Raw genomic sequence first — 27,976 nt, 5'->3', positions numbered from 1 at the left:
TCTTTATTTCTCCACCCAGTCCAGAAAGTGGAGGCTAATCAGAACTTTCTTATTACTTTGCTCAATAAAAGGGTTTTTTTTTTTTTTTTAGGTTCATAGAATGTCTTCTCCTCTACTGTCACTTTTTCTCCTGTTATGAATCCTGACTTAATAGCACTTCTTGTTTCATGTATGTCTACAAGACCTTATCAGGAGCCAAGCTTTTTAGGGGAAGTTTAGGGGAAGAGATGCTGTAAACCCTAAACAAGTCTAAAATCTCTGACAGTGACAGTTTGGAACAGACTCCTTGGGCCTGCTTTGGCTACCCTTTTAATGTTAATAATGTCTAGTTGTAGCAGATGCAGCACCCTCATGATAGGTCTAGATTTGGCTATTTGAAAATCATCTCTGGAAATTTTATTTCAAAAATGAAAATCAAGCAGACAGTAGCAGTGAGCTATGGGCTATAAAAATGCTTGCACTGATTAAATTTTAAGGAGGTATGTGGGGGTCTATAACAGTTATCTTTTTGTCTTTGTTTTTAAATTCATATACAGCTAGTACAATAAGATGGAGCTTCACTTGCATTGCTTTTTGAGAACAGAAATACCTTGTAAACAAAAACACTGACTAAAAAGGACAAAATGTGCTTAAATCCTGAAAGCGTTTGGAGTTTGAAAGTTTTACCAGCTACATGGAAAAATAATTTTAAACAGCAGGTGATGGCTCTGCTATTATTTTAAAAATCCTGCATAGAACAAATTGATCTAGCCTTTAAAAATAGCATAAAGTTGCCAATAAACCACCTTGGATAGTACTGAATTTTTGATGCAGCACAGAACATGAAAAAAATCTGTGTAAAATACAGTATGCTGACAATGTATTATCTTTTTTATCACTCCTGCTAAACACAAACTGTCGTATACACAGTCTTTTTTTAAACTAAAAATACTAAAAAAAATCCAGCAGGGGGCATACATTACATACTTTAATTTCAATTTAATTATACAATCCAATAGTCCAGGTTATACAATTTAGATCAGGCATTCTTTTAACGCACACAGACAAATTTTTCTAAAATTATAACATCATCTCTATCATCTCCTTACATGCAAACCATCAGCAGTTAAAAATCAGCCTACAGTCTTCCACTCCCCTGCAATCATTTTGATGACAAGTACCAGATAATCCTCACCATTCACCTCTCTAAAGTGAGAGGAGATTTGGAAACTGCAAATGGCTTTTGTGTAGCTGTGAACAAGCTAAACTGTAGCAAGGATGTAAATTCCCCCTAGTGAACTGGCAGTACTTTTGCTGTCTAAAATTTCCTTTATGTAATTATTTCCTACTATGCCTAAATTGGCCAAGCACTTACCTGTGTTGTTAAGACTCACATCACACAGGAAAATCATCCATGACCTGGGACTGTGAACTAATTCAGTGTATAAAGCCAGTATTGCTCCTTATGTTGTAGCTGCACTTGAACTTGGCTCTACTAGTCAATAAGAAGTATTCTGCTAATGAGAAGTATTCTGCTGTATGAATGGAACTATGCATTTCACATACCAACTGTAGACAGATTTCTCATTGTGCCTAATTTGATCGCTTCTGCAAAACACAAGTACAGTGTGTTCATCCTTATAGTGCACTTGTTGGAGTGTGCAACAGGTGCACACATTCCTCAGAACTATGGTCATTCTAAACAAAGTTAAAAACTGAAAACAATGGCAGACATTACAAATGTGTAACAGGCCTGCCTGACCCCTGCTCACTTGCATTAAAGCTATATTAGCAGTACCTGGAATCCTGCTATTTTAACCAAGTATCTTTCAGATATGTATTAAGATATGTATTTAAAACATGCTTTCAAAGTTGTTTCCACAGTGTCATAGGCTAGGCACACTTCAAACAGAACTTGGTGATCCAACTCTTCAGCGGTTAGTTTATACTTTACCTTTGCATCCTGCCCCCCCCCCCCCCCCAGCTAATAAAGTAGTTCATGGTAGAGAAGCTGTGGATGCCCCATCCCTGGAAGTATTCAGGGCCAGGTTGGATGGGGCTTTGGGCAACCTGGTCTAGTGAAAAGTGCCTCTGCCCGTGGCAGGGGGGTTGGAACCAGATGATCTTTAAGGTCCCTTCCAACCCAAACCATTCCGTGAGTCTAACAGAGACAGGAGCAAAAATTTAGCTTCCCGTAATTTTTACAAGAATATTACAAATCCAACCTACTACTAGCACCAAAATGACAGCATTTGTCTTTCCCTATGTTTTTGTCATTTTCAAACACGCTTCTTCTGTTATTGACTTGCTGATATGATCAACACTTTGAGGCGCTGCTCAGCAACACTTCATTCAGCGACACGTGAATGCAAGCAGAGGGACAGTAAAAAGCACTAAATAGTGTTCTATTTGCAAAATGTCAGTTCTTCCATTAGCATACTGTACTTGACCCTTCTGGCTGGAGAGGTGCTGATGGTTTTATTCAAAGCGTCGTAGGTGATTGTATAGAGATTGGACATAGGTGAAGACACACATGGGATCTGGCTTGTGGCCCATCACCATCATGTCATCCACTTCTATCAGACGATCGCAGTGAGCCATTTTCCTGTAGTAATAATAAAACAGATCCAGCAAATCAAGAGTTAAAGCCAAAGCCTGTAGCTACTTCCAAGATTCCTTTGCTGCTCTGATTTGAGCATCAATGAGGTATATAAGAAATCCTGAGATTTATCAGCAACAGTGAAATGGTCAGGCTCAGGTACTGTTGACAACTGTTATTTTTGTTAACACAGAACATACTTACTCTTTCCCTCTTTTCCCCTTTACTGGAATCTGATCCCATCTCTGTGGCATGTAGTGCAATCTCTCATTCCTCTGCTCGAGTCTCAGTAAATAGGGTGATATGAGTTTGTAAGTCATGGGTTTTTCTACTTATTATACTGGAAACTCCAAAAGAATGGGAAAACTCGAGAAGAGATGAAATCTACTAATTACAGGCCAAAGTGGCTGTGGGTTCTTTTTGTTTGCTTTCCCCCACCTTCACTTTCCTTAAGGTGTGAGTGACTTGGACAACAATCTTAAATGATCATCATGTTGGAGAGCGGAAGCCTAACCAAGACTGGAACAATGGAAAGGAAAAGATCTGCTGAGGTCTAGGATGAAAAAAAAAAAAAAAAAAAATCACAAAAGCAGTAAATATTTGATCTGCCAAGCTCATAAAGGTTAACAGCAATAATTGTGAGAGGAACCCTTTCTGGCAATAGAAGAAAACAGTTCAAAGGCCATCACAGCTACGGAGAAGTATGTAATTTCTTAACCAATGTTTCTTATTGTGTGTATGCTTGAGTTCTTGAGTTCTCCCATATACTTACTGTTACACAGAAACTGAGATAGAAAAACACATCAACTTTCCTTTGAGAGTTGTAGATAGTTTTACTGTAGAGATCAACCGCCTGAAAGTGTTGTAGAATCGCTTTCAGTTCACTGACATTTAAGGAAATTTATGTGCGCATATAAACTGCAATTCTCAAATTGATTCATTTGCTAGGGGCTGGAATAGGGAGAGCCAACATTTTTTTCCTGTAATGGTAAATGGCAAATGCAGTTCTGTAAGTTTTTGCTTAAATAAATAAATAAATAAATAAATCTCTGAAAGAAACCCGCAGCTTCAGTGTGGTGGTACCAGTGTTTGAAGTTGTATCAGAAGTTGTAGGAAGCCACTGTATGCCCCCCATCCAATCAGTATTTGGCAATTTGAACCCAGCGGCACACCACGTGAAATGTTCTATTATACGAGTCAAACAAAACAGCAAATAAGAATCATGTTGATACTGGGTCAAAAAGCTAGTATTTCTTTTTACTATTAAACAAAATGATGGAATAGCTGAGAAGTTCCCACTCATGATGACTAACAACCATCATCTTTGATTGTCTGGCACACTGCATCAAAAAGGACAGTGTGATGGAGAGTCTCTGTCCATTTTACAAAAATGCATACAGATACAGGTGAACCAAGATGAACAGCCTCACCAAGGGCAAATCATGCCTCACCAAACTGGTGGTCTTCTATGATGGAGTAGCTACATCAGCTGACAAGGGAAGACCAACCGATACTACATACCTGGACTTCTGTGAGGCCTTTAACAGCCCCACAAGACTAAATTAGCTAAATTGGAGAGATTACGTATTTGAAGGGTGAACTACTTAGTAGATTGGGAATTGGCTGGATGGCCACAGGCAGAGTTGTGGTCAACTGCTCTATGTCCAGGTTGAGGCTGGTGATAAGTGTGTCCCTCAGAGGTCCATCTTGGGATCAGTGATGTTTAGTGTCTTTATCAAAGACAGACAGTGGGATTGAGAGCACTCTCAGCACCCACGTGCACCTAAGGAGTGCCATGAAGATGATCAAAGGGTTAGAGCACCTCTCCTATGTGAAGACTGAGAGACCCGGGGTTGTTCAGCCTAAAGAAGAGAAGGCTCTGGGGTGACCTTATTGTGGCTTTTCAGTATTTAAAGGAGACTTATAAAAAAGACAGAGCAATTTTTTACATGGGCAGATAACAATAGAACAAGGGGAATAGTTTTATACTAAAAGAGGGGAGACTTAGATTAGGTTATTCGGAAGAAATTCTTTACTATGAGGGTGGGAAGACACTGGAACAGATTGCCCAGAGAAGTTGTGGATGTCCCATCCCTGGAAGTGCTGAAGACCAGGTTGGATGGAGCTGTGGGCAACCTGATTTAGTGGGTGGCATCCCTGCCCATGGCAGGGGGGTTGGAACCAGATGATCTTTAAGGTCCCTTCCAACCCAAGCCATTCTATGATTCTCTGAATCCTCCCACAAAATTAAATTCCAGAAGTTAATCTACTTGCTTGCGCCTCCTTCAAGGGTCACAGTTTTGTCTGGAGAGGTTGGATATATTAACATGCCTCAAATTCAAATCAGGTATCAGGCATGTGGGATTGGCCAAGCAGCTACAAGTTGAGTGTCCAGTTCCTACAGACTGTTAGTAGAAGTTGGATTCCTTGTGCCCTATGAACTAAAATTTTTTTTTTGATTGATAAAGACAAATCTATTAAGATTCCTTCATTACTTGAAGAAAAAAAAAAGATTAAAAACAAAAAACAATAACCACCAAACACTGAGAGTAATAGTAGTAGAGTAGTAGGTTTTTCCTCTTCTGTCCAAGCATAAATTATGAGACTGATTTCTCAAGCTTAGTATGTCAATGCTAAGGCTGGTTTAGAGTAGCTGCTACTAAATTCTTCCAATTTAAACACCATATTTATACTGCTGCTATTATAGCATTAAACTGCATAATTACACTGAAATGCTTAAAATCACCAAACATCTGTCTTCACACAATAAAATGTGAAGTTTAAATTTAAAAAAAAAATAATAAAATTAAAGTTTAAAGTGATGTTTAAAATTAAAAACGTGAAGCTTACACTTCTAGAATGATAAGCTTTATAAAGCTTAAGTTCAAGTTTTGTTTTTTTTAAAGATAGAGTATAGCACCTGGCTGCCTCTCCCTGATTCTTTATAAATTGGCTTCTCATACTTGCAAGTAATCTTTTATAAACACTGGAAAGGAGACACTTTATAATTTGTCTCAGACCTTTTGACATTGAATATATTATGGAACAATAAAGAGACAGGGCATAGGGATTTCACTAGTACTGTAGTCTCTGTTTTTCTCCATTAAAACATCTACTTTTTCTTGTTACTTTAAGGTAGGGGGAGAGGAAATACCATCTTAATTTCACATCAGTCTGCAGCAGAAGAAGCATCTGTGGGAAGCTGAGTGACTAATCTACCCATCTTTGCAGCTACGGAACAAGTCAAATCAATGCTGCCTTTAACAGAAAGTCTCCATTTCATGTGGCCAGGAGAGGGTTCCTTAGTGTCCAATCAATAGTCCATCAAATACCATTTTAATACTACTTATGAAAAGTAATATCAAAATAATTCACTAAGTGCTATATAAAAGAGATGCATAATAACCTCTATTGCAGGCTGAGGAGTAATTTGCATGAGTTTGTACTGTAAGTATACACTATTCAAATACATTAACTGAGCTGAACTGAGTCTGAGCACCACCTACCACAGATGCAAACCTCTAGCTCTACAGCAGTAGAATTTATTAATGCCAGTCTGTGCATAAGTTTAGCTGTCGTGATATTAAAAACCCTCAACACAGACAATAATAAGCATATATGGTAACTGCAGTCAAAGGTTGATATTTGAACACATTTCCTCCCTGTTAATAACATTTTGCAGACCTAAACAAACATCACTGTAAAATAAACCCAAGCACAGCTGCTGCTCAGCATCTCATTATGCATTTCTTGGCCACAGAAAAGCTAATAGAAAAATCAGTTTGAGAAAACTGCTCAATTAAATGTAAGGACACAGAAGTTACACCAAGTACTCACTGGCAACATAAATCACAGAATCAATCATAGAATGGCCTGGGTTGAAAAGGACTTTAAAGATCATCTAGTTTCAACACCCTTGCTCTGAGCAGGGTTGCCAACCACTACAGCAGGCTGCCCAGAGCCATATCCAGCCTGTATTCCAACATAAAACCACTGTAGTGACAGTAAACATGGTTAGTGGACCCAGTAGAAAAGCTGCAATATTCACTTCTGCTTTGCTTGTTACGAAGTATATAAACATGGTGAGTAAGTATGAACTGAAAGGCTGTTCAAGTCCAGCCTCTTGACTGATGCTTCCTTCAGGTTTTTATTTCTTGACTTCATTCTATGTTTACCCTGCTGAAAAAAAAAAATCAATTTGCAAAAAAGTTGGAGAATATGCCTGACACCTTGTTTGCTGTAACAAAGATTCCCTGTGTGGTAATGGGATAAACGATATTGTTGAACAAATCTTTGAAATACCAGCTGTCACTCTGAGAAATGCTGAACTCACTGAGATCTACTAAGGATCACAGAATTCAGGTTGGAAGGGACCTCAGAAGGTCATCTAGTCCAATTTCTGCTTAGTGCAGGGTCAGCTACAGGAACATGGACACACGAGTTATTTTTTCATTGACTAGCAACCATGATACGGCTTGATGGCTATTTCAGTTCAACATCGTACACATTGCAACCCAAGTATAAACATTCATTGGCTATCAAATATAAAGACATAAAGCAGATCTGAACTGTCAAATAGTATTTCAGCATAAATTCAACGGAATTAGTGAAATAGTGACAATCTAATGACAGAATTCATCTCAGTTTTGTTGGTTTTGTTTTTTAAACTACATACATTCCCCATATAAAACTAACAGGGTTCATCTAAATGCATTTTTACCTACAGGTTGCAACTTCCTTTTTCTGGAAGCCATTCAGACACCTAAACATGGATCGTTTAAGGTAAAAGCATGCAAGTCCCGCTTGCCACCATGCTGTCACACAGTACATTGTTAACAATTACTTTTGTCATGTAATCTGTTCTGTTTATTTTGTTAGTATTTCTAATGGGTTTTGCTAAGTACACGCTGGGTTATGTTTTGCTTAAGTTCCAGAAAATACAAATTTGTAAGGCTTATGAACTTTCCAGATATTATTTCTCAGGTCATGTAAATGCCCAATCTGTCAGTAAAATTTAGTAACAACCCCTATAGAATATATTTGCCAAGGCTATTTTGCCTTAAAAGCAGCATCCTATTGGAATGTGGTTCTTACCAATGCACACTATCAAATGGAATCTTGGAAGGCAAGCATGTGCAGCAGGCAGTAAATGAGGAACCTTGAAGTGTGACAGGTGGAAGCTGTGAATTTCTACATCTACATCAAGCACAACTGAAATCTACTGACTGCACATACGCTCCTGTGACCTACTAAAAAAGCCAGTACTGTGTCCTGCTGATCTAAGGACAAAACTGCAGTACTGTCTTACAACATCAGGAAACAATGACATGCAACAAAAATAAGAACTCCATAGATCATATAAATCTAATGGCTTTGCGGTGGATGTTCTCAAAGCACATTTGAAATTTTCCTGTAGCAGTCTTGTTAGCAATATCATCTAGTGTACACAGATGTGGTCCTGTGGTAAAATACCGTGGGTGAAACCTGCTGCTAACAGTGACTGCTTCTAGCAGCAGTCTCATGTTCTAGCAGTTGCTGCTAGGATCTCAGAGGTGAGAAAGCAGAATTCAAGTACTACCTGAAGACTGTGAAAGACCTGAATGTGAGACTCCAGTGAATTATTCTGTGTCTGGTAAAACCACACCCGATTTTAGCCTGCTGAGTCTCCTGCTCTATGCATTCTCTGTGCAGAGCTTTATCATCTTTTTTGGCATGACACGTGTAAGGTATACGATCTACAAGAAGAATAATGAAACTCTTCACTGCTGCCTAATTGATAAGATTTGAACTGGAAGCACTTAACAGAGATCTAACGTGATACTCACTCAGCCATGGTGAAAGCCAGCTCAAAGTTCTGCTTGCGATTAGCTGGGTCAAGCTTATTATAATCAAAAGCTTCAGGAAAGAAAGAATGCACAAGGGCACAGAATGCCATCCCATCATTCCAGCTTGAGGAGAAGTTCTGGAGATCAATATGCTGTCATGATGAAAAAACGCAAATGTTAATGCAGCACCAGGAAACTTGGAAGAACAGCTGCTTTTGCTCACTGCAGTTTTCTGTCCAGATCTCCCACTAACCAAAGCAACATAGCACAGGCGTTATGTTTTTTCTTCCCCCCTTTGTATATCCATAATATTATTTGTATTCTGAGAATAAATGGCATGCTCAGCAGATACAAAGCAAACACACCCTCTCGGTCCCTGATCCAAAGCCCACTGAAAATACCGTGAAGAATCTTATAAACCTCAGTGAACTCCGGAGCAGGTCTAATGTACCACCTCACTATCTGTGGAAACTGAGGACACTGCTCATTTCTATGAGGAATTTATAGCTGCAGAACAGTTCATTTTGTGGCTGTGAGCAATACTGGATAAAGACTTGCTTGCTTTGCTACTCAATAAGGCCTAATTGAATGCTTATTACACAGATGAGTAGAAATACAGGACGAATTAGGCCTACTGCAAAACCTGATTCTTAGAACTAATGCTTATTGTCACTTTCAACTGCCAGAGTGAAGTGAAACATACTGGTATCTTGCCTTATGCTGTTTTCCCATCATATAAAATTCAAGCCCCACCTTTTCTGTTAAGCAACTAACAGTCATGTTTAGTAGCTCTGCCTAAGTGTACTGTGATTAAGAGTTCAGCAATAATAATGTACATTTTACAAAACAGATGAAAAACATATTATAAACAAACAAAATACAACCCAGAACACTAGAAAATTTTCTCCTTGAAATTACTTGGGAATTGTGGCTTAAGGCCAGGTAAAAATTACTAAAATCTCAACAAATTAATTCTCTTAACTACACTGATGTTACCTCGCAGAAATTAGCTCACTAACACTCCGTGATTCAACCTCAACTATTTAATACAAATGTGTTTCTCTAAAACTAGGAAAGAATATTTTGGTCTTCTGTGTAGAAAAAGGGAGATGGTCTCCACGTACTGGTAAAAGGCTATTCAGAACTTACTCTGTGTAATGAGAATGCAGAAATCAAAGTCTGCTACTATGAAAATAAAATGTGTTGAGTGTACACTGAAGTCCATACCCATAAGCACAAAGTTTGGTTTTTTTTCAGACAAAAAAACTAATGTATTAATGTTGACTTTCAGACAAACACTTATGTTTTGCTTTGATAGACATACAGAACCTCATTCATGCAATAGGTTTCCTGCAGCTTTGCCCATGCAACATGTTACCCATACAGAACATCATGACCTTGGACAAAGTTAACTCATTGTTTAGCATGTTTTACATTTACTTTTTGAGTACTTTTTTGGCAAGTTCTCCTGAAAAAGAGAGCTGGAAGTGCTAACGTGTCTTCACCTTGTATCCTATGGTTTTTGAGCGACACCAATCTAACAAAATTTGTTTAATGCTGCTAGCGCTGGCAACCCCAAAACTCTGCGATCTCTTCAGTTTAGCTCTGGATTCTCCTTTTCCTCTGGAAAATTAACAGAAACCAGATTAAATTACATCCTAGAAAAACTTAAACCTACTTGTCAGCAACATCTATGCAACCTTGCCCACGTCAGTCCCTGTCCAGGTGATATTTGAGAAATACGTGGCTGAAACTTCAACTTGCTGGTCCTGCAAGAAAAACTCATTTTCATTTCACTAAAGCCAGGATTCCATGCCCTCCTCTATTTAAATCGTGACCTCACCATGATGCATAAAGAACAGTCCATGTTTTTGGTCCTTAATGAATGACAACAGAAAGTCACTATATTCCCAGTCTCTTATAATAATGGAGGAGGCAGCTTTCACAACACTCTCTCCTGATAAAAGGCATCTGCTACTTCAGCTGAACAACTCCAAAGCCAGAGGAATCTATAGCTATGAATTTCCATGGCTCAGTCTGTGATGGCAGCAAATCTATACATGACCTTAGAGTCCTCGAGCTCAAAAATCTTACACTGAGAGAGTTCTCCCACCCAGCTGTCCATTGCTGGCAGTAATTAACAAATCAGTTTCCCATACACAAACCCATTCTGGTGACACAAGGGGGTGACATACTTTGCACTGTCTTGTTCAAATTTCTCAAAAAGCGCTTTCCGGGACTGTGTTCCCATAGTCCGTGGGAGCGTTTGAGATCGCACCAGTTCTCGCCTCCTTTCAACTTGGTGATGTATAGTAGAAGGAGAGGAGTTAGGCTTGGGTGTCACATCACAGTAACTGTCAGCTGCCCTGCAGAAAAATTACATGAAAAGTATGTGGTTAAAGAAAAAAAGTGTATCTCTGCAGTGCCAGTAGTCAGCATAGAGGCCCAGCTTTTGCCTACTCTAAACCTCCCTAAACAGGACGTGAATGAGTCAAAAAACAATTTAAGCAAAAGTTAAAGCTTTATTGATAGACAATAGCACTTGAGAACAGAAGTTTCTAAGGAAACGTTTATGAGACTCAGCTGGCCAAGTCACAAAGGCTTTATAGCACTAAATAGAACAACAATTAAACACTTTTAAGGAAACCACCTAGGAGCACTAAATCCCTTTAACTTTCAGCTCCTGGGTTCCTGGAGGAGTCAAGTCATGTTTCAAAACTAGAACTTGAAGAGTAATTCAGGAAGTACTTTTGAAATTTTTAATTATAGTACACAAAATCCTTAGCTCATGTCACTGTTGCTTTACTGACCGCAAGCTGCTAATTTGATCAAGACACAGGATTATATTCTGATTTGTCTTTGAGCTGTAAATCATTTCATCAACATTAAGGAAGTAAACCACACATGGCATTTGAAGGTGTTTCCCTCTACAAAGATGGAACAATTGAGGTAAAGAGCAATAAAATCAGTGTCACACATTAATCTCTGGTACAGCTGGAGGTCAGATCTCCTTGACAGCAAGTTCTGCAGGGTGCTCAGTATATCACAACTCAAATATTGAAGTGATAACATTGGAACCAACTCAGAAAAAATATAATGCCAAATTTGGGATGATTTTCAAGGCAGTTGCAAGCCCAACTTAGGAGACTTAAATTGGCAGCCCTCCCACTTTTCTTGAATGGATATTTTGCATGCTGAGGATGCCTGGATATGCCAGTACTAAGTGTGATACCATGTAATACTACACTAAGCAACTGTGACTCTGACTTAATCAAAAATGTGTAGTAGCCAGTTTTTTGAAGGACAAATGAAAGTCTTCAGTACCCTGCAAGGCATTTATCTACAAACCAAACTCTAGCCTAGACAAACTATGGATGTATGATGGCACTCACATGTTGGTTTCCAAAAATAAGCCCAAGGCAGAAATTCCTGATAATTTTTAGAAGTGTTTCCAAAAGGCCTGACAACTTGCTCCCCATAACAAAAATCCACCACTGGCACTAAGAGTTTCACTAACAGCATAAAAATGTAAAATCCACAATTAAGTCTGCTTTAAACTCCTCTAGCTCTAGAAAGCTTTTTTTTTTTTTTTTTTACCCCTTCCCATCTGTGCTCCATGTAGCCCCTCAGGAGCACTCACAACCTTTAACAGGTTGAGATTACAGCACCTGGGACTCACCTGTTCTCTAAATCAGCAGAATACCTACCTGTTAACTGAGATTATACTGAACATAATGGCCTAACAAAATATCAAGAAGAATACCTGCCTTTCACCAGTTTTGGTTCCACTGCTCATCCCACAACTTGCAGTTGAGACAGGCTTAGCGACAGATGTGGTATTCTCTGTATAAAAATACGAAAAAAAAGATGCAACAGGGTTGAAACTCTTCTCTCCTTTCCTCATACGTTTTCAAACCTTATCCTGATGGACAGCCAAGTACTACTGATTTTCACTCACCACAGTAAGAAGCTGCAGGCCTCTGCCTAGATTCCAGTTTAAGCTAGCAAGCTAGGAAAGGATTTTCCCCAGGGATTCAGACCCTCTGCAAAACTGTTGCACTGCAGCAGGGATTGTATAAACAGGTCGGAAAAGGCTGTGAGAAAATGCCTTCAAAAAAACCTCTGTTGGGAAGGCTGGATTCTTCCAGTTCCTTGCGCAGACCTCTGAGGACACACTGCCAGTGATATTTCACTGAAAGGAGGAAAGGGTGCTACAGCTCAGCTTGCAACAGTCATTCTGGCATATATAAGGAGTCCCAAGAAGTTTACCATGCACAGAGCACAATTTAAATGACCTAATTTCCGCCAGAAATTGTTTTAATTTGTGAAGTAGAATAAACTCCAAAGATTGCAAAGGTGGCTTAAAGCTAAGCTTGCATCTTCCTCCTCTCACCCTTGGTGTTGCTTCTTTTGTGCTTTCCACCCTAGATCCCAGTACTATATTCTGGCTAGGCTCTATAACCGTGAAATAATGGAGTGATTTGTCCAGTTTCAACACACTAAAGCCAAAACTTGTTGCAGAAGGCAGGAACTCATTTGTGGAAGGCTCCTTCTATAGACAAAGAACTGGCATCTTAGAAGCAATCCAACCTAAACGCTGTCCAAATCACCCTCTTCAGAGTGCTGAACTCTCCCCACTGCCTATAGAAGGGACCCAGACCAACTAGATTTTTCATTTAAAACACGCCCTGGTAAATGCCAGCATACAGATGTGAATCTGGAACTACAAAAATCTGCTAGATATCTGTGCAAATCCCACAGATGTTAAGCTAAGGAGGAATATCATCCCTATTCTGGACAAGCTACATCTCTGCTCAGCTGATACTTGAGATAACTTAAATGCCAGTACATTGTATAGACAGTAACAGCTTGGCATTATTGTCAGAAGTAATTTTGTAGAGAGCTCAACTCTTCTATTGCCACTGGAATCAAAAACCCTTAAGGCATATGTCTCCTCTGAGACATTTGTATGTGAAAGTGACTACTTACTGTTCCGCTCAGATTAATTTGCTTCAACACCTGTAAGGTGGGCCCACCACTTTCCAGCTGCCATTAAGCTTGCATTCAGTCACAGCTTTCACTTGGTCAGCTGAAACGTTCACCACTCAAACTATCTGGTCTGACTCACTGTTTTTGGCACCAACTGTTTCCACTACATAGATTGCCTAACAGCACACATGCACACCACTGTGCGCATATGGATATGTATCCCTTGCTTTGAACCTGTGAAATTAAATCTGCATGGATTTTTGTTAGCAACTTTTAACATTACTATGTACCTACTAAATGGAACTAGACACTTAGATCTGAATTCCCCATGGAATCTCTCTCAATATGCATTGCATGACACACTGATAGGAATGCTCACCTCCAGTGGCAGATGAGGCCAATGTTCTCAATGTACTTGAATTCCAGGCCTTCACTGAAACAGGAAAAAAAAAATACAAAGGAAGGCTATGTTACATTCTTAGCTTGAATAAGACAAAATTTGAAAGAAGAACCTGCAAATAATCCCTGTCTCTTACTGGCAATTCCATCTGATCTCTCTCTGATCTGTCTCTGTAATTTTTGACCCATATAAATAGTCTGATCAATAAGCATCACCATGACTAAACACACCTGAAATACAGCTCAAAGACAAATGACTTGAATATGAATCAAATGATACAAGATTTCATTTTGTTTTAATTAATTTAGATATAAAAATAAGATTCTGCAATTTCTGACTTTCTTATGTGTTTCAGTTTGCTGTTGGTCATTCCCGCCTCCACATGACTTTTGAGCCTGTTAGCCAATATCTGCCTAACTTCTCAAGATACTTCTTCAGTAACTGTGCTAGAATACAGGCTGCATTGTGAACTCAATTATATTAGGCTGCAAAAATTCTCTGAAGATGTGACGTTATAACCTAAACCTCCAAGTAGGACCCACAGTATTTCAAATCGGAGTGTCTCACTATGGAACAAGAAGCCATAGAAGCGAGGTTTGATAACTACCTCTAGGTCACAAGACAACCACTGTGTTCCCAGTTCCCTGAAGTAACAAAATGAGTCACATCTTCAGAAAACAAACCTTTTTTTCCTCTCTTACCTGACTGGTTGGAAGTTTTCAATACCATCTCATTTTTGCTCTTGCTCTGTCCAAGAATGCCAGTGGATGCATTAGCTGCTCCTGTTGAACAGATGCTTTCTCCTGATATTCTGGTTACCGCAGTAACAGGAAGGTGAGGCATCTGTAATGTGACTGCAGGGGCATGGGCCTCAGGGGAAGAATCTGACATGCGAAAAGAGGTCAGTTCACGGGAGACTTTTGCCTGACCTGATGAATAAAAGAAAAGCAGAGAGGAATTAAATTTATTTACAGATTTGTAACAAAGTTACAAACCCATTTCCATGCAACAACTTAATTTTACAAGGCATTGGTATTATTCTACCCCGTTCTCCCTCTGAGACATTATACCATTTACAGCACTACATGACACTCAGCAAGAACAGCTTCTTCAAATCATTAATTCACTAGCACCTACGTTTAGTTACCTCCTCTTCCTCTGTGCAACTCCTGCACCCAGTCTTCTGCTGTGGATTAGGAGTCAGCATTCTTGTTCCTTTCTTGATTTTATCAAGTGCTGGTTGCCTCAGTTTTCTCTAAAATTGAGATAAGAAGTCCTTCCCCCACTGAAGGATGATGGATTGGTAATTTGCAAAACGTTTTGAGATGTAAGGCTAAAATGGAACCCAGAATAGCAGGCCTTATTATCACTAGTGCCCTGAGATAACCTAACAATAATAGGCTCTAATTTATAAAACACTATAGTGCATGGTCAACTGTAAAGTTAATTATTTCCTAATATTTTATTCCTAATAATTATTTCCTAATTTTTCCTAAGTAGGAAATAAACAGTGCCACAGGACAAAATCCATGCTGAATCCATAACAGATTCTAATGGTTCCAACAACCAAAAGCTGCTCCATGACTGCCATGATCAGGTATTTTACAAGTAGTGCTATTTATTTTCTTGCTCTTTTCCTACCTGATGAAGACTGGTGTCCATTTTCAATGATGGAAGAACTAAAAACTCTTCTAAACTCAGGTTTGTGGTGGTCATCCAGGTCTACACTCTGTCAGAGCAGAAAACAGACAACTAAATTCCAAACAATATCAGAAGTCAGAGGAAAACCCAGAAACCCCAGCCAAAAACAGGCCTTCCCCATACTACTGACCACAATACAGGATGGGAGCAATTCCTTAACTCTGAAGGCCAAAAGTTGAAAACTGACCACTGGCAACGCAGGTCATGCATCAGTCCTCACATACTTGTCCCAACAGGTTCCATGCACCTAGGAGGGCACTTTATCCACTTTTCTTAAATAAAGCTATGTAAGCTATTCATCTACCGTCACTGCGATGGTGATAAACAGAAGACCCTGTCCAGCTGTGGAGAAACAAGGGGAATGCAGAATTTGTAAGTCCAAGTCAAACCTTCCTGTTCTCTCCCTTTCATTATATCAGAAAGTCTGAGATGCTGATGTTAAAACAAGGCCATCCACCCTATTAAGAGGGCATGGAAATAATGCCTTAGTGCACAAAAATTTCCATCTACGTGTGATAAAAGATAGGTAGATGTAGCTGGTATTCATTTAATCATATAATCAGAAACAAAGCCTTGATTGCATTTAGCAGGACTTCCACTAAATTCACAAGGACATGCATTAAGTCCAAAATAATCATAAATTACACTCGTCTAGGGCTAACAATCTCAATTTCACTGAACGGCGAAAGACTTTAAAAAGACGGGGATTTTGCAGGACGACAAGAGGACATACAAAAGACTTACTGGGTAATTCCTTCTGAATTGGTTGCAGTCTTTTTAACAGCAAAACCAGCTCTTCCTACATGGCAGCTAAAGCATTTTTTTATACTGCCAATACCACTGCTTGTGTTGAGGTATTTCTATCGTATTTTTCACAGAACTACCCTACATCATGCATTACCTTAACTGCATGAATATGCAGATTCAGCTAATAGAACTACCTACACCTGTGAAGTAATACGTGTTTGAGCTGTATGCGTACATACATACACGTAAGCTTGGCCTGGTTGTATTGGAGGTACCAATTACTGAGGGTGTTCAGGATATCTGTAAGAAAGGCTCAGGGTATGCATGGGTGTGTGAAAATAGATGCAAGAATAGTGTACACCTAGTCCTGGAAAGACAGGTGAACCTTGCACAACTTTACCAGATGAAAAGTCCATTGCTCTCTAATTGGACTATTCATTGAGAAGCTACTTCGCTATAGAGCTTACATTGTTTCAGACTACTAAAGACAATAAGAGTAGTCATCCTTCCGTACAACTCATATTACAAGGTTAGGCTTCTTCCATACAAAAAGTATCATGTTTCTAACTTTATTTTACTCTCCTCTCCTCAATCCTACTATGCCCGGTTCTAGTATTTTTACCTGTTAATGTTTTATGCCCTTTTAAGTAAGTTATTGAGCTAATTCATGAGATAATCAGTGTTTCACCACTGAAATACACTGTGGATTCAAGTTCATAACTTCTCTCAACGTCAGGTTAAAAAGACCTTTACGTATTTCAGACTGCATCAAATGTTTTAACATTTAATATTCTGTTTCCTGCAATAAAATAGACAGTTGACATATTCTGAGAACATACGTGAAAAGCATTACAGAAAGTATCATCCCAGACATTTATATCTGACTTATAATTTGCAACTTCTGTTACTGATACTTTCTTCAGGAAAAAACAAGACTTTTTCCACCTAATGTCCAGGGAAATCAGCCAAGTTTTTTGTGGTTTAGTGCGTCCGTGTTGTTGTTGTGTTTGTTTTAAAATAACCAATAAGAAGTTACATGATTTTGGGGTTCAGGAACTAAATAAAGAAGAAATCACCTTGCAGACAGCTAATAACCTCAACTAAAAAAATGTAGCCGCCCAGAATCAGTGTATACATGCAGCAGAGTCAAATTTTCCCCCCCAATTTTTTTTTCCCACAAAATTGGTGAAAAAGTTAGAATTGACTCTAGACGGGCATCTAACTATCAGACAGGCCAAGAAAATTCCAAATACCTAAATAAATTCTGTAACACGTCTTTATAAATACAATCCCTTACAACTTCAATTCAAATAAGTTTTCTTGTTGTTTTTTTTTGCTTTTTAAAGACAGATTGAAGATAAATATGAAGATTTTATGCTGCAGATGAGTATAAAAACAAATAAAATAAAAAAGGAAAAGAGGCAGGGTACAGACATAAAATAATTTGTTTGCTTTCTGTACAATGGAAATACAGAGCAAACTGGTGATTTGACTTTACTTATTTTTGTCCACAGCTTCATCAGAAATTGTTGGAGAAACTTATTTCTAAGGGGAAAAATTACATCTCATGGAAAATAGAGAAACCATATGATTCAAGGCAGCTCAACAAAAAATAATTTCTTGGCACTTGTCTACTGTTTACACTCATCCGAACTTCAATAAGAACACCAGACAAAAACTTTCAGACATCTTGGAGATATTTTAAAAGCATTCAATCTTGTTAGATGCTGCAGAATGCACAAACTGCTTCAATATACATTACTTGAGACACAAGAACTCTTTCTCTCAGGTATAAACCTAATGCAGCCCCTGGTAACTTCGGTCTGAAGCCTCACTAAAAATTTGTTAACTCAGATTACAGTAAGGCAGCCTAAGCACAATTTTCTCACAGAGCATACAGTGTTGGGCTTAGATTCTGACCTTCCTAATATTCAAGTGTCAACCTCCAACTGATTTCAATGGAACACAAGTATATATTGTAAAATTTGAGCTATGCTCCTGTAATAGCAAAGTCAAGGAAAATCCTTCCCTTGAAGTCAAGCTTGGGCCCTGTATTTTCAGATCACAATTGGTACGCAGGCTTTTCAAGACTAGCACAGTTTGGAGAAACCGCTGAGGTGTAGTAAAGGCCCATTAACCTGACTTCAAGATAAAGACCTACTGCAATGCAAGCAAGTCTCTTACAATGATATATTTCAATAAAACACTGAAAGAAATGGCTACAGGTCATTCAGATACCGTGAAATGTATTTCAGGCTCAGCTTGAATGGTGTTATTTTACTATATTGGGTCGTATACTACTTTTTAACCTGAGGTCAGATTTTCATGTCAGTTTTTGTTTGGTTTTGGTTGGCTTTTTGTTCTTACACTTGGTGAGAAAAAGAGTCCGGACGTGATATTCAAACAAAACAATACTAAGTTCAGAAGAGGACCAGAGACTTCATAAAAATGTGGAAGATGCACTCTAAGAAAAGAAGACCCTTAAAGATTTCTCAGACAGGAGGTTTCACTACTTCCTAGTTTCTATGTCTATTAACTTCCTCGAGTTACACGTGCACTTACATGCTCTGCTAGGTAAGGGTCTGGAGGTTACATGATGAGCCAAGCTTGGTCTGTTTACCATTAAAATGCTTAAGAGAGCTGCCTTCTAAAAACAAAACAAAACTACACAACATCAAGTTTTAGCACTATGTTCCTTAGAAGAAATAAAATCAGACTTATTTTGATACCCCCATTAAGGTTTTAGATGCACCTAAAATAGCTGTGGAATGTCCGTTCCATAACTTGGTTAGCCCACCTTAAGATACACCACACAGAGTTCTATAAACCAAATCCATAACCATATAGGAGTTCAGTATTTCAACTTGAACAAAAGGAATTTATTTTCTTTTAATTTTCCTTTATGTTTCTTATTCAATAGGAATGGAAAATAAATTAGCTTGGAAGTTGGAGCATTTACAATTCTCACTCTTTTACGACATCTAAAACCTTCTTACAAGCAAAAGCACTGTGAGCTTCGCTGATTTTTATGGGATATCTTTCATTTAGAGGCTTCATTAATGACATTTGCAGAAAAGCATGCCTCTCAGTCCTTGTGAAGATGACCAAATCAGCTGAGAAAGGATGCATCATTACACTGAAATCAAAGACAGCAAGGAAGCAAAACAGTCAAATGAGGTAGTCATTGCAAAGATCATATATCATCCCCCTCACTGAATTTGCTTCCTAATGCAGTGACAGGTGCTGCATTAATTTATTTTATGCAAACCTGATTACTATGTTTTGGCTAACAGTGCTGTGGAAGAAACTGACACCAGTCTGGAGGTGATGAATACCAGTGTGCTAATAAAACACTGGGAGGATCTGTGGTCTGGTTCTACCATGCACTTTGTACAGTCAGACTAAAGTACTTTAAATTTCCCTTCGAAGATGCCAAGCTTCTGCCAAACCCATGTGTATAACAATACTTAATCTGTCAATGCTAGCTACATAGATTGTAAATAGCAGAGGTATAGGTACATACATCTGTGCCTAATAATATGAAGTACTCATTTGTACAACACAGGTAACAACAGGATGGGGTACTGGTTAAACTGAAAAAGAGAAAGTTAATGCTAGTGAGTTACATGTCTTAGGCTTGCTCTTAGAACTAATCTCTCAGTAACTCAGTAGCCTCTGTATAATGTAGGGTGATCATACTTTCTCTAGTTTTAGGGCTGTGGGAATTCCTCCTTCACTGCAATGACGTTAAGACCTTGGAGATCCATAGCTGGAAGCCACTGTAAAATGGGGAAACACAGTAACCCACTAAAGAACACCCTGCACATTCAGAAAAAGTAGACGCCAGACCCTGAGATTAGAAAAATATATATATATTATTTTTACTTTCTCTCTGAGCCACTGAGGTACACACCTGTTACGTCTTCAAGCCTTTGCCTGAAACAAGGTCAAATCATAGAAGAATGACAGACGAATGAGATTCATCTCTCTCAAACAAGATTTCTCAGTCTTCCAGAATTTTTCATAAATGCAACAATTATCAAAAGAGTCATGATAAAAATCATCGGATCTAAAAGTGCTCTTTATCTGATTGTGTGAGAGATACCTCCCTCTTGTTACACATCAATGTGAACTGAGATGGCCTCGTGGTATGTAATGTCAGGTGACTTCTGGACCACTTAATCTGCCTGTTTGTATTCCCCGTGTCATTATGTCTCATGCAGTAACTCCTGGGCTGACTAACTGTTGAGTGCGATCAGGTCACCAGAGATATACCTATAGGTAATATTTGTTTAGATCTTCCCAGGTGTTCCTAACGCAGCTATGCATTTCTCTGTTGCTTTCTGCATAGCTGGGCAGTTCTCTACAGATGTCCTTCCAGCAGTCTGTCAACACTGAATAGAAACTCTTCAAACAGTATCAAAACAGACCACCCTTGTAATATTTTTAGTCCTCCTTGTTCACAAAGGAAATCATGTTCAACCACAATCACCGTGGAAAGATCCTAAGTGATGATACTCCTGCCAGCATGTGAGATTCACTCAGCGAAAAATGTGAGAATTCTTCCTTTCTAAGAACCACACGCAGGTAGGGTAGGGTCCCTAGTGTTTTCAAGGGACGACAAACAGCAACAAATTCCTCAACAAGGGATAAATCCTCTGTAGTGAAGCTATGGCTCCAGGATCTCACCTTAAAATTCATTTTTCAAACATATTCTATTTGATACCTTTGCGAAAACAGCTATCAGAGTCTAGCCTGGTTAGAGAGCCAAATTAAAGTATAGCATCAAAATACCAGAAAGACTGTGGTTAACCACAGCGGCTAACGGCTGACACACAAATGCACGCTTTTCTTTTCTTGTTTAACCTAACAGTGTTCTCCATCTGCTTACCCTTCATAATCTTATGTCATTTATACGGATAGAAGTCTTGTAAAACAGTGCTTTGCCAATTTATGTGGCTATCCTGTCATTCTCTCATTGCAAATAAACGTTGCAGATAAACCTTCAGGCATTTCCTCATGATGTATGTGGAAGCTATATGTTAGATTTCTGTTTTCATTATATTTACATAAAAAAAACACGGGGAAAAGCATTAATGCAGTCAGTTAAAAAGCCTAACAATACAGTTGCAAATGATTTATTTGGGCATGGGAATTTTCAAAAGCAGATCCTGCTGGAAAACAACCACTGTAGACAGATCTCAAGAAGCAAGACTTGGGAATCCACATCACAAGGAAGAAGGTCTACACTGTAGGCTAGCTATGGAAGCTGAGGGCACCTATGCACAGAGTTGACCAGTTGCATGTTAGCTTCAGCACAGGTAAACTGTATAATCACACTCATGCATTGCCAAGCCTGTGTTTCGTTTCCTGAGCACTACTGTTAAAGTGTGGAGACCTTTTCTTTTTCCCATTCCTTGCCTCCTTTTTCCATTACCTCCCTTGTATCAGATCTTATAAACCACAGAGCAAATCACGTCAGCTCAGAAATCACATGAAAAAATAACCCTCTTCGTTATCAAAACCCACTCGTTGTCTATCAGATCCTGTTTCCACACAGTTATGTTATTAGATTGTGGTGGAAACAAGCAGTCATACGTAGGATGACATAAATGTCCTGACATAGCAGCACACTGCAGTTAGACTGTATTAAACAAAACATAAAGCTGAATCCCAAGCACTGATACCTGCCTCTCACCAAGGCGTATTATCACTACTAGCTCAGAGCCACACAAAGGCATCTACAAGGCTCCTGACAGACCTCAACTATCTCCATCTGGAGCAAAGCACAAGACATTTGACCCTGTATACATATCAGAGAAGCTAGGTCCCTTACCCTGTGCTACCGCCTCCTCAGTTTTGTTCATTAATTCCTCTGGGGTTGATCTTATGTCAGTGGAAGAAGAATCTTCTTGTAGAAAATAAGGTGCTTATAACAATATAAAGCCAGTTTGCCTCAGTCTCAGATCTTTGACAGTCTGGAATACTTTCCTTCGTAACCTTTCTTCTGCTGTATTACTAGCCTCAGGAGCAGCCATTTGAACAGCGTCACCTAATAATGATTTTTTGAAAAGCATTTCATTGCAGCTCTGACTCAGCTTTGTTTATAGGTGAAATACAATCCAGTGGCACCTAGGATACAGAGCACCTAGAAGCTCACCCCAATCAGTGTATCTATGTATGAGACAATGCACATATTGACAGTAGGCAGACAGTGATGAGCTTCTGCCAAAGAGAGGCTGCAGCATGAAAAGAAAGGGGGACAGAGGAACAGGAAGGTATCGTGGTGTACCCTTATTATACAGAATACCACCAAAAGGTACTGTGATTGATCATAAAAACCCCAAATCCTTACCACAGTGATGTGTTAATCTGCTTCCCACATTGAAAAAAAGACGAAGGCAGACAACACCTAAGCTTATCTTTCTCCTTTCTGTAACTTTTAAAACTACCCCTACCTTTGGCATAACACAGAGCTGCATTTTTAATTTCATTTATTTACTCTGCAGCTTATTCAGCATCTTGCATTCTGTGGAAGAAAAAGGAGAAGAAAAAAGGTGACAAATTGAGTCAAGGACAATCTAGATACAAGGTGTTTTTAAGGAGAAAACATACAGATTTCCTAGTTTCGACTCTCTCAACAACTTTTTGAATTAAATGATACCTTCCTCAGCTATGAGGAAAGTTGCCAAAAACATCTCCTGTCAAGCACTTGAATCCCTGAACCTCAGCAGAAGGAGCTGATCAAAACTGTTTATGTGACAGACACGATCATAATTAAAGGATGAGTCCAAGATACCTGCTTTAACCAAAACTTTCCCAGACTTTGGAGCTGACAAAAATGAACCCCATGCTGCCTGTTCATGTCTTCTTCAGAGGTCACACCAAGAAAAAAGACATAAGGCTAGGGGAGCAGACTCTTGTGTCACAGATAACTGTGCAACTAGAACAGAGCTCATATATACTATGAGTATACATATATACTCATAATAGTATGCTTGCACAAATAATGGAAACTAAGACTTTGCAATCAAGGTTCCTTGAAAATGAAAAAAATGGATCAGAATAGCGTAGTTCAATTGGATGTGACCTACAAAGACCATTGAGTTCAAACACAGGTCTTGCATTGAATAGCTAAAATGCTATTCTCAAATCTTTCACCAAAAGAAAACAACATAAAAAACACAGAATTATATGATTCCTTGGAAGAAGTGACCACAAATAGAAAAAAAGCAGGGCCCTCTCCCCCGCCCCCATCTTCTGCCTGGAAAGCATCACAGGAACAAGTCGGTACTGCTTTCAAAGAAGTGTTGCTTTTTTCCTGTCTCTTATACTGCAATTTGCTTTACACCATCCAAACCATATTTACATATAGAACATAATAAAACGGGGTTCTGGTCTCATGCAAGATCACCTCTACTATGCAAGTATCATTTGTTACATAAAAATCTTTCTACTAAAAACATGACCATATTGTAACTAAAAAGCAAATCCAGTCTACAGAATGACTAACTCAAAATCTTGCTCAGGTTATCTAGCTCCAGATCCTGGACTTATGTTATCCATTAGTTTTACACCACCTCCCCGCTCCAATGTTTAGAAACAAAGTATCACATGCCACAAATACTGCATAAATGCTTAAAGGAAAAGTTAGAAGACAAAAACTAATCCTTTTTTTTTTTTTTTTTAACATAATTTTAAACCAGTCCCAGGGGTTCTGCCATGTAAGTTTCGTATACTGGCTGCTGTCAGTGCTGGATTTGGACATTCCCTTTCTGTTTGGCAGCCATAATCTAAAGATCTTGGAACATTCCACAGAGCTAATCTCCAAACAGACCCTGTTTTTTTTTTTTTGTTTTACAGAGATAAAAGGTATCGCCTTTATTCAGTTTATAAAATTCAGAGTTTTCAGAAAGATCTACCTAGTTGAAGGGTAAATCAAAAAATAATTAGACACTTCAGGATCCACCTGTAGCAACTAAACAAGCGGATTTACTACAGTCTTAAAAATTCAAAAAGTTATTCTTCTTTCATTATTAAAACTTCAAATTCACCACTATTCCAAGATAGAAAAAGAAAAGTGAGCAATTTTTCTTGTGAAATCTTTTGAAAGAATGCAGCAAATAAGACTGTGAACATGACAACCTTCGATCCAAATTACCACCTGATACCAAAACTAATGAATTCCAATTACTTTCCAAATTATCCTTCTCTGTGGAAGTCAGTGATACAGAAACCACCCCGAGAGAAAAAACAGAAAGGAAAAAAAAAGAAAAAAAAGGAAAAAAGAAAAAAAAAAGAAAATCTCCAAAGCAGTCCTTTTTGCTGTTCATATCAAAAATAAACGTGCAAACAACAAAGAACAACCACCACCCCCCTCCCCAAAGCTGCCTTTCCCAATAGCTGGAGAGCCCTGTTCTGGGGTAAACAGACAACAGATCCTTTGCGACATTAACACCATTGTGTCTTATGCAGGAAATGGGGGCAAACAAAAAGTCATCCTGAAAGAACAGCTCACTTGCTGTACTGACATACGCTGAACCAAAGGCAGCTGGCTCCATCTAAGTGAGCACTTACACAGATTTCAAGGACAGCATAGCTGAGGTGGCCCAAAAATTATACTTAAAAGGAGATTTGTGTCTTTACTTTTGTCTGAACTATGCTTGGAACTCCGTAGCCTCACTTTTTTTTTTTTCCCCCCTCAATGAAATTACCTTGAAAAGTAATCTGGCAACGTTAGAAAATAACAGTTCAGACACTAAAGATGCTCAGAACCTCCAGTATTCAATCTGCAATCTGAGAAAGAAACTCCTAATTCTTATCCCGAGTATTTTGCTAGAAACATTGAAGGAAATGCAACCCAGCTCTTTATTGGGATAAACACTGCATCAACCACACAGTTATAAGAAACTTAACCAATACATCTTTTCAGGAGCAAAAGAACACATTTATTTGCTATTATTTCCAGAACTGTATTATTTATTTCTCCTTGTAGAAGCATTTACTATGGCTAGAAGCCTTATTAATTTTTATCACAGCCACTCGTTTATCTGAAAACATACACAGTGTCATGTATGGTACTCTGCTTCTAGTGCTTCGGTTGTATAAACAGAAATTGCAAGCAACTGAGAGAACACTTTCTTCAAGACAAAAAACCTAGGTGACCTGCACAGTGACTAAGGCTTGTGCTTTAGCCATTTGAGCACAGCTACATCACGACCTTAACAACAAAAAATTTGTTTTCGCTGCATACATTTGGTGTGTGTAGCTCCAGCTGCATCTCCCGTGGTTCTCAGTCCTGAGATTTCTTCTCGATCAGTTGTGCTAACTCTGGAAGTTGTCCAGTGGGGAAAATTGCTGGGAAGATACTGGAGAACTACCAGTACTAAAGTGATCTTCCCTGAACCCTCAAAGCTAAGTGGGAAAAACTCAACCAGAACAAAAGTACATTCTGTGCTTTAACCCAGACTTATACCTAGAGCTGGATATTGCCATAACCTTGACACAAGGCTTACCACAGAGTGTGGAGTACACGCTACAAATAGACAGTGGTGATGAAGCAAGTGAGATGTGTGAGGAACCACATCTTCTTGTCCCTTCCCTGGTACTGAGCTTACTTCTGCTCTTTGCAATACAAATAAGTGTGGAAGACTCCATGGAGCAAAAAGGAATGGATCTGAAAGATGTGCACGCTGTTCATCTTTGTCATTTTCAGGAAAATGCAGCAACTGCCACAATGGCATTGGAACAGCGCATCACGCAGCAGCTTTGCCTTCTCATTTGGCCAGCTGTGGGAAGCCCTATGCCCTCACCCTTGAGTCAGTGAGGAGGAAAAGTTCTGGAATGTTATACAGAATCTTTGTCCAGTCCCACCAAATTAACTTTGAATGAATTTTATTTCCAAGCTTTTATCTTCCATCCCCAAAGCCTGGATAACCCATGTATCATCTTTTCATGCTACAAATCTCAAAGACCTCAGGCAAGACATGGCTTAATCAATATCATAGGAAATAGGCTGTCAGCTCTAAAAGCCAACTCTCTAATACCACACAGTTTTATGTGACATTCACTATGTACTGTCTGGAGGTAACCTCCTGGTGTCCAGAATTGTACAGGAACTCTCACAGCTCCTTCCACAGAACCAGGCATATATGAAAAGTACTACAGAAAACTCACTGTCAAATGAGCTTCCTACTAACTAGGGTGTCCATGCACCAAGTTACAACACTCCACCATGGCGCAGAAACAGTTTTACCAGTGGGGAGAATGTGACTGTTCGTGCTTGTTTAGGTCATGGATACCATGACAGCTTGCATGGGGCCTAGCTCTCTGGAATGAGCCAAAGCAATGCTCATTGCACTTGCACAGCAAAACTGCCACACTTCAGGATGTAAAGTCACTATCTTAGGGAAGTGTGTTACTGCCTGCTATAGGCTGCCGAGCTGTTCTCCTTTAAGTGCTTGCCAACTGGCAAACACTATTGCTGGCACACAGATCCCCCTGAATCTACTCCAGAAAGCACACATGGATATTTCCATATATCTGTATATATTGATAGCTGAGACCGCCCCCAACTTCTCTTCTTACTTCTAACTGTACTGAACCAAGAGGCTGCTGCCACCCTAACCAAGATCTCTGGACTTGAAGTGCCATAATCAGAAACATCTCCAGATGGTGTCACAGCCAAGGCCATTCCTCAGAGTACCTACCAAAAACTCATCGACGCTACACTGCACAAGAAGTGCCCCATGACACTAAACACTCCCCCATGCCAGTGCAGGGCTCAATGACACTCGCGAAGCATCCACTCGTACCCAAGTGCTCATGCACCCTCTTGGCCCTCCCTCCACTGCCTCCCCAGCCACGGTGAGCACTTACTTGACTCCGGCCAGTCACCGCTAGCTTCGCATGGCTGGAGAACCTGCCACTGGCCAAAGGCGGCCCCGGAGAGCCAGGTCCCGCAGGCGGGGGGCTCTCCTCTGCCCCATCTGGCCAGTCCTGCAGCAGCCCTGCCGACTGGCCAAGGGCCTCCACCTGTCGAGCCAGGCGCTCCAGCTGCACCCGCAGGCGCCGGTTCTCCTGCTGCAGCTCTGAGACAGTGTGTGCCAGGGGGCTAGCAAGGCGCAGCACCTCCTCCACCTGCCGTCCCACCCCTCGTTTGAACACCTGGATGTCCGCATGTATCTCCCGAACAGCGCTCCGCAGCGTGTCCTCGTAGCGCCCCAGGGCCTCAAACACTGTCTGCACTTCGCGGCTGTTCGAATCCTCGGTCTCGCCCGACATTGCGTCCATGGCCCACAGGCTCCGTGGCGCGGCCAGAAAGGCCGGGTGGTGGTGGCTCGCGATCCGCTGGTCGCAGACACCCGTCCAGCGCCTCTCCCGCCGCCGCCGCCGCCCACTCCTCCCCTCCGCGAGCGCGCAGTAGCTTCTCGAGGCCTTAAGCCCGACCCCCGCGCCGGCCTGCCCCTGCGCCCATAGTGCGGAGGCAAAGCCGCACAGCACCCGCGCCACGCCCGACGGGGGGCGCCTCGGCAGCGCCGCGCAGCAGCAGGGCACGGAGGCAGTGAGACCGGGAGCGGAGACGCTACCCGGGACCGCCCCGCTGCGCGTTTGCACCGTCGGGGGACGGCATGCAACTTCAGCAGGGAACAGCGAAACGGGGCGGGAGAACGGGCGGGGCAATGGCGTGCTCGCAACCGCCCGTGGCCGAGAGCGGTGGGCTGCGGGGCCGGGCCT

At 40.1% G+C, this 27,976-nt stretch overlaps 1 protein-coding gene and 1 long non-coding RNA gene across 3 annotated transcripts in view; one reads left to right on the top strand and one right to left on the bottom strand.

Moving 5' to 3' along the window:
* LOC310884303 overlaps positions 1-27,108 on the top strand; it is a 31,553-nt gene extending 4,445 nt beyond the window's left edge. Inside the window, exons 2-3 of the long non-coding RNA XR_014574137.1 lie at positions 7,305-7,360; positions 17,755-27,108. This is a non-coding gene — a long non-coding RNA (uncharacterized lncRNA). The remainder of the gene's footprint in view (positions 1-7,304; positions 7,361-17,754) is intronic.
* Positions 953-27,976, bottom strand: SMTNL2 (smoothelin like 2). Of its 2 annotated transcripts, none has more exons than XM_083805846.1 (9): positions 27,119-27,971; positions 15,434-15,521; positions 14,494-14,721; positions 13,772-13,825; positions 12,171-12,246; positions 10,599-10,769; positions 9,909-10,026; positions 8,404-8,555; positions 953-2,584 (listed from the first exon to the last, which is right to left on the bottom strand). In XM_083805846.1, the coding sequence occupies exons 1-9, from the start codon at positions 27,530-27,532 to the stop codon at positions 2,458-2,460; spliced, it is 1,428 nt and encodes a 475-aa protein (XP_083661972.1). In that variant the 5' UTR covers positions 27,533-27,971; the 3' UTR covers positions 953-2,457. The 2 variants fall into 2 exon arrangements, with proteins under 2 accessions (XP_083661972.1, XP_083661973.1); XM_083805847.1 differs by lacking the exon at positions 953-2,584 and adding an exon at positions 2,591-3,131 and having other exon boundaries at positions 27,119-27,976.

This window comes from Anser anser, assembly GCF_964211835.1.
Source record: "Anser anser genome assembly, chromosome: 20".
Taxonomy (NCBI): Eukaryota; Metazoa; Chordata; class Aves; order Anseriformes; family Anatidae; genus Anser; species Anser anser.
Note: the sequence above shows the minus strand (reverse complement) of the source record. Positions and strands in the feature narration are given on the sequence as shown.